Source organism: Actinia tenebrosa, unplaced genomic scaffold (assembly GCF_029948245.1).
Source record: "Actinia tenebrosa isolate PJP-AT-01 unplaced genomic scaffold, QUT_ActTen_1.0 PGA_scaffold2__45_contigs__length_23673736, whole genome shotgun sequence".
Taxonomy (NCBI): domain Eukaryota; kingdom Metazoa; phylum Cnidaria; class Anthozoa; order Actiniaria; family Actiniidae; genus Actinia; species Actinia tenebrosa.
Genome location: NW_028292579.1, coordinates 22413982 through 22421231, shown reverse-complemented (window position 1 = coordinate 22421231; position 7250 = coordinate 22413982). Strand labels below are relative to the sequence as shown.

Here is a 7250-nt window from a genome sequence, read left to right as displayed (position 1 = left end):
ATATTACGTTTCTTTAAAGTGCTTATAAGCCTTCCAGGATTACTTCTCGATTTGAAAGCCCTCCTAAAATAAATAAGAATGGCCTCTACTTTCATTTCGTTGCTGGGATATTCAATATACAGAAATTACAAAATTATGACGTCACTTATGGCAGCGATCTAGTGAAAAGTCCAATTATCATATTGAAAATATCTGAGACCAAAACGACTTAAACTTATGTTGGTTATAGTGCAGAATAAAACAATCAGTTTGATGTATGTTTGGTGGTGTTGCCATGGGAACACACTTGGACCCAGGCTCTTTTCAAGAAAATTAACAAAGTTTCAATCTTCGGCTTAGTTTTTTGAATACTCTTCATTTTGAGTCAACTAAAAGTCTCTATAATGAGCTAAATTATTGCTAAAGAGCCTAGGTATAGTGTACTCTACAACACTATCCATTCCAAACCACAGTGCCTTCCTACATGGTATAGCGTACTCTACAACACAAATCATTCCAAACCACCGCTGCATTTCCTTACTACATGGCATAGTGCGCTCTACAACATCATCCATTCCAAACCACCGCTGCAGTGCCTTCCTTCATGATATAGTGCGCTCTACAACATCATCCATTCCAAACCACAGTGCCTTCCTAAATAGCATAGTGCACTCTACAACATCATCCATTCCAAACCACAGTGCCTTCCTACATAGCATAGTGCACTCTACAACATCATCCATTCCAAACCACAGTGCCTTCCTACATAGCATAGTGCACTCTACAACATCATCCATTCCAAACTACAGTGCCTTCCTACATAGCATAGTGCACTCTACAACATCATCCATTCCAAACTAAGGTGCCTTCCTACATAGCATAGTGCACTCTACAACATCATCCATTCCAAACTAAGGTGCCTTCCTACATAGCATAGTGCACTCTACAACATCATCCATTCCAAACCCGCAGCTCCTGCCTCCAAAGATATACAATAGCAGTAGTTCTGTTCAGTTTACGACTTCACGGCCGAAGATCTTACGTAATGATGTCACTGCAGCATTACGCATTCCTTCGATTCTCCAGCAGTATAACATTGGGTTTAACACACCATTTATACTAAGAATTGTCTCAGAAACGTTAAATGCGATTCTTATTCCGTAGGAGCGTCCTTGTACTATACTAAATGGAACTATAGTACAAATACAAGGAAAGTAGCACAAAACAAATGAACCTATCACCAGAAACATGGTGTTTGCGGATTTTCTGAAACTTACCATGTTGATGGGTTGTTGGACAGACTGTTGAGATTGTATCTGCAATGTGTGTCTGCGAATTACGAGACACACCCGAAAAATGAAATAAAGGTTTATAGAGAACATTATCACAAAGAGACAAATAGCTGTCCAAATAGTCTCTATATTGAGTCTAAATTTTACGACTAGGAAAGCGTAACTTGGTCCAAATAAACAGAAGAATCCAAGAGCGATTCCAACACGTTTGGTTGTGATGATGTCTTGGTATCGCAAGTGAAGGTGTACGGCCAGGAATCGATCAGCAGTGATGGCGGTCAGTGTTAGGAAAGATATTGCTAGTAACGATAAAGCAATATATATCAGGACTTTACCAAAGGAACAATACAAATCAAGGTTACGACGAAGCTCGTAAAATTTGAACAAGCAATATATGGGCTGTGCGAAGATCGCAATACTGAAGTCTGAGATGGCAAGACCAAGAATGAGAATATTGGAGGGAGTTTGTAGAGAAGGTGTTCTTGAAATGGTGTAAATGACCACAGCATTACTGCAGCTGGCTACAGCAGCGATAACAGCGTTGACAACGATCATGGCAAGTAAGAAGTTATCGTAGTGAATATCGCGAGGAACGCCATAGAAATACAACGCGTTTGGAAAACAAGCAACACTCAAATTGTATAACATTGTAAGATTGTTCGGTATAACATGGCCAGTCATTTCAGTAAGATGAAAAAATATTAATGAAGCTCGAGGTTATGACACCTTATCGATCTTCACAAGCAAAAGTAACCAGACTACACTGTCATATCATTTTAAATACCAATATTTTAAATTCTTAATTAAAAAGACACAAGGAACGCCAATGTCCTGTTAAGGCCTTAAATAGATGCAATATTAGTGATATTATATTCGCAAATTAGTGAAGCATTCTTATCAGCTGCATACAGTGTGGCTTTCCTCAAGTTTAAAAATAAAATAAAATAAAAAACAATTAAATTTCAAGTTGCTCCAGCTGAAATTTCAGTCTACTAATAGTTTCAATTATTTCTAAATCAGTTGGAATCATTTCAAACTGTTCGATTGAATGTTGGTTCTAGTGGGGATTCTGATTTTTGATTAATAAAATAATAATAATAAAACTGCAGAACAATTACAAAGCAGTTGTTCCACCAAGAGAGTTAACACCTACCAAATCTAATTGCATGCAAGGATATGACTGTTGATTTTAACCGTGAGAGGAACACTGGAAAACCCGGCCAGAGAAAAACCACTCGAAGCACAGGTGAAAACCAAGTTTGCCTTTTTTGGAAAACTGTGTATGCTTTCCTCAATATAAAATGATCAACTGAATCTGCACGAGCAGATGTTATTGGCATAAGTTTGAAAGACAGAGGCGTGCGCGCAAAAGAAAAGAAAATCTAAGTTTTGGATATTTGCAGAATATATCCTACCATGCTCGGTATTAGATCAGAGGTGACGATCGCTCATCAGGCTTTACCTGTACATAACAACTGCAATCTAGTGATGCGCAATAATTGGTTTTGTAAGCGGGGCGTCAAGAATTCAATCAGTTTGGTTCTTTCAATTCGGGAGGTGTAAGGCTCTCTCGAAAGTGTCATGCGTCTAAAGTGTTTCACCTGCTACAGCTTCAAGTTCGTTGTTATCCTTATATAAACCAAAAAGGACCAACTGTTATGCCAGTCATCTCAAGACTAGTATGCGCAGAACTCCATGAAGTGTTATCTCTTGATGTCTAAAGTAAAGCGCTAGACTGTGACGTAAGTTATTGTCATTGCTATAGCTATGCCAAACAGAGATCGATTAGCTGATGAAACAAAGTAACTTGGCAAGAACTACATCACAATGCTAGAGTGCATACCATATATCCATGTGAAAAATTGTAAGAAATGGCACAATTAGGAAGTTCAGTGGACCTCAGTAGACCGAAGACCTACAAAACTTTGCACTAATTTGTACAATTTTGAAAGTTAACTTTTCACGAATTGAATATGGTATGCACACTAATATTTGTAAACACCGACTACCGGCGCAGCTATAGTTAGTAACTATCACTGGAAGCAACATGATGGCTCTAGGAAAGCCACAGTGGTTGCAACCAATGGGATGAACGCTATCTCAATCATGTGACCACTTCACAGTTCCCTGCGCCATCTTGAAAGGTAGCCGTGCCTTTTCATCGAAGCGAGACGAACGGTGAGCATGCAATGATAGAGACATGTGAATAATTGTTCAAGGTGTTTAAAAAAGGTCTCTATCATTGCAAGCTCACCGTTCGTCTCGCTTCGATGAAAAGGCACGGCTACCTCTCAAGTTGGCGCAGGGAACTGTGAAGGAGACTATTGCGAGCGAGGTGTAAAGTTGAAAAACAAGGACACGGCCATGACTAAAAACCACAAAAATCCAAAATCTATGGTTTATTTATTGGAAGGCGTTGCACAGTGTGGAAAAGGAAAGACTGTTGCGAAGACTCGTTCTGGCGAGATGAGATCCAAAGACAGGAGCGAAGCCACGAAAGAGAATATTGAAAAGATGTAAACGATACCAACGACGATGTTGATGTTAAAATTCAAGTATTGATCAATAAAGATACAAACACTATACCTTGTTCCAAAACCTCCCCGTACATTATGTCAGTCACGGAGAGGTTGATCACACAGTACGTACTGCGACGACGAAGATGTCTGTTTATCGAAAAGGTTTAATCACACCTGTTTATTGATCATTTTATATAAACCTAACATTATTTCAATTTAAAAACACAGACGCCTTTGTCAATAAAGCAGAACTCTTTAAGGTAAACTGACATTTATTTTAATTTGGTTTTTCTAATTTGGCTCTTTCCATAGATTTAAAACTACTTTAAAACTACTTTAGTCGAGAAGTGCAAAAAACTTTCATTTCATTTCATAAGCACAAAAGTAATTTTTTCATTAATTAGATTTTGCTAGTATTGAATGCTCTTTTTTGGGTTGTCTGGCTGTCGAGTTTGGGTCAAGCTTGGTAATTTAGCTTTAATATATTGTTGTTTTTCTTTCTCTCTTTCTCGTTGCATAGCGTTCATGTACAAATAATCTTGACTAATTATTTCCGTTTTCAGCACCATTTTTAAAAATTTATTTCTCCTTTCTTTCTCTACTCAGTCTCTATTAAGTTAGTATAGTACAGACCTTTATAAATTTATTCTGAGTAAAATAATTGCTCCTTTTATGCTCAAAAACGGCCACATAGGATTCTTTTAAACTTTCTCAGTATTATCATATAGGCAAACATTTGGTCTACAAAGTCTAATAAATCGCTTTTAAAGTTTAGATCTGCATTTCGAGAAAATTGGCGTGATGTAAAATCAAGGACATCACAATTTCGATGCTAGAAAAACTCCGATTTCACCCAAGCTAGCAGGTCCGTGTACCTTCGTCCATTCAATTTTTGTAAAAATTGAAAATTGAAAATTGAACCAATAAAAATGTGTTTCTGGTTTTGAAAATGTAATTTTTCACCTTGATGTTTGGATTTTCCGTGTATCATTTTTTTGGAAACTGGAATGGTGGTATAGTGTGCTCTACATCATCATCCATTCCAAACCACCGCTGCATTGCCTTCCTACATGGTATAGTGCACTCTACAAACCACGGCTGCATTACCTTCCTACATGGTATAGTGCGCTCTACAGCACCATCCATTACAAACCACATTGTCTTCCTTCTTGGTATATTGCTCTCCACAACACCATCCATTCCAAACCACCGCTGCATTGTCTTCCTACTTGGTATGGTGCGCTCTACAGCACCATCCATTACAAACCACATTGTCTTCCTTCTTGGTATATTGCTCTCCACAACACCATCCATTCCAAACCACCGCTGCATGCTCTTCCTACTTGGTATAGTGCGCTCTATAACACCATCCAAAGTTATACTTTAGCAGTAGTTCTGCTCAGTTTACGATTTCACGGCCGAAGATCTTACGCAGTGATGTCACTGCAGCATTACGCATTCCTTCGATTCTCCAGCAGTATAGCATTGGGTTTAACACACCATTTATACTAAAAATTGTTTCAGAAACAATAAATGCGATTCTTATTCCGTAGGAGCGTCCTTGTACTGTACTAAATGGAACTAAAGTGCAAATACAAGGAAAGTAGCACAAAACAAAGGCACCTATCACCAGAAACATGGTGTTTGCGGATTTTCTGAAACTTACCATGTTGATGGGTTGTTGAGCAGACTGTTGAGATTGTATCTGCAATGAGTGTCTACGAATTACGAGGCACACCCGAAAGATGAAATAAAGGTTTATAGAGAACATTATCACAAAGAGACAAATAGCTGTCAAGATAGTCTTCATATTGTGACTAAATTTTATGATTAGGAAAGCGCAACTTGGTCCAAAGAAGCAGAAGAATCCAAGAGCGATTCCAACACGTTTGGTTGTGATGATGTCTTGGTATCGCAAGTGAAGGTGTACGGCCAGGAATCGATCAGCAGTGATGGCAGTCAGTGTTAGGAAAGATATTACTGTTAATGATAAAGCAATATACATAAAGACTTTAGCAAGGGAACAATACACATCATGGTTACGACGAAACTCGGAAAACTTAAAGAAACAATATATGGGTTGGGCAAGGATACCAATACTGAAGTCTGAGATGGCAAGACCAAGAATAAGAATATTGGAGGGAGTTTGTAGAGAAGGTGTTCTTGAAATGGTGTAAATGACCACAGCATTACTACAGCTGGCTACTGTAGCGATAACAGCGTTGATAACGATCATGGCAAGCAAAAAGTTATCGTAATTAATATCGCGAGGAACGCCATAGAAATACAAAGTGTATGGAAAACAAGCGACACTCAAATTGTGTAACATTGTAAGATTGTTCTTATAACATGGCCAGTCATTTCAGTAAAATGAAAAAATATTTATGAAGCTCGAGGTTATGACACCTTATCGATCTTCACAAGCAAAAGTAACCAGACTACACTGTCATATCAGTTTAAATACCAATGTTTTAAATTCTTAATTAAAAAGACACAAGGAACGCCAATGTCCTGTTAAGGCCTTAAATGGATACAATATTAGTGATATTATATTCACAAATTAGTGAAGCATTCTTATCAGCTGCATGCAGTGTGGCTTTCCTCCTCAAGTTAAACAGATAATCTAAAAAAGAATTTAATTTCAAGTTGCTCCAGCTGAAATATCAGTTTACTAATAGTTTCAATTATTTCCAAATCAGTTGGAATCATTTCAAACTGTTCGATTTAATGTTGGTACTAGTGGGGATTTTTGATAATCAGAGTTTCTCAACCAATCAGCGCGTAAGATTTTCAATAATTACCTCTGTATTTATACTAAAAAAAAAAAAAGAATAAAACTGCAGAACAATTACAAAGCATTTGTTCCACCAAGAGAGTTTACACCTACCAAATCTAATTGCATGCAAGGATATGACTATTGATTTTAACCGTGAGAGGAACACTGGTAAACCCGGCCAGAGAAAAGCCTCTCGAAGCACGGGTGAAAACCAAGTTTGCCATTTTTGGAAAACTGTTTACGCTTTCCTCACAGGCTAACCACTCTAATAAATGAAGGAAATACTCTAATAAATGAAAGGAAACACTAAATGGTGTCTTGTCTTTGTCTTTTTATGCGCGCGCGCTATCGATTTTTTGTAATCTCCCCTACCCCCCTTGGTAACAATTTTGTTTTTCTACTATACAATATACTAGTATATAAAAAACGTTTTGGATATTTGCAGAATATATCCTACCATGCTCGGTATTAGATCAGAGGAGACGATCGCTCATCAGGCTTTACCTGTACATAACAACTGCAATCTAGTGATGCGCAATAATTGGTTTTGTAAGCGGGGCGTCAAGAATTCAATCAGTTTGGTTCTTTCAATTCGGGAGGTGTAGGGTTCGAAAGTGTCATGCGTCTACAGCGTTTCACCTGATACAGCTTCAAGTTCGTTTTTATCCTTATATAAACCAAGGA

The 7250-nt window shown here is 37.9% G+C and overlaps 1 protein-coding gene across 1 annotated transcript; it reads right to left on the bottom strand.

Moving 5' to 3' along the window:
- Nucleotides 1–5189: 5189 nt before the first annotated feature.
- LOC148909620 (adrenocorticotropic hormone receptor-like) lies at nt 5190–6119 on the bottom strand. Its single transcript, XM_089034219.1, has one exon. It carries the CDS (start codon nt 6117–6119, stop codon nt 5190–5192), a length of 930 nt encoding a protein of 309 aa, XP_088890345.1.
- Nucleotides 6120–7250: the final 1131 nt, after the last annotated feature.

Bases quoted from the DNA above. Each gene is read 5' to 3' on its own strand.
- LOC148909620 (XM_089034219.1), bottom strand. From the start codon at position 6,119: ATGTTACACAATTTGAGTGTCGCTTGTTTTCCATACACTTTGTATTTC.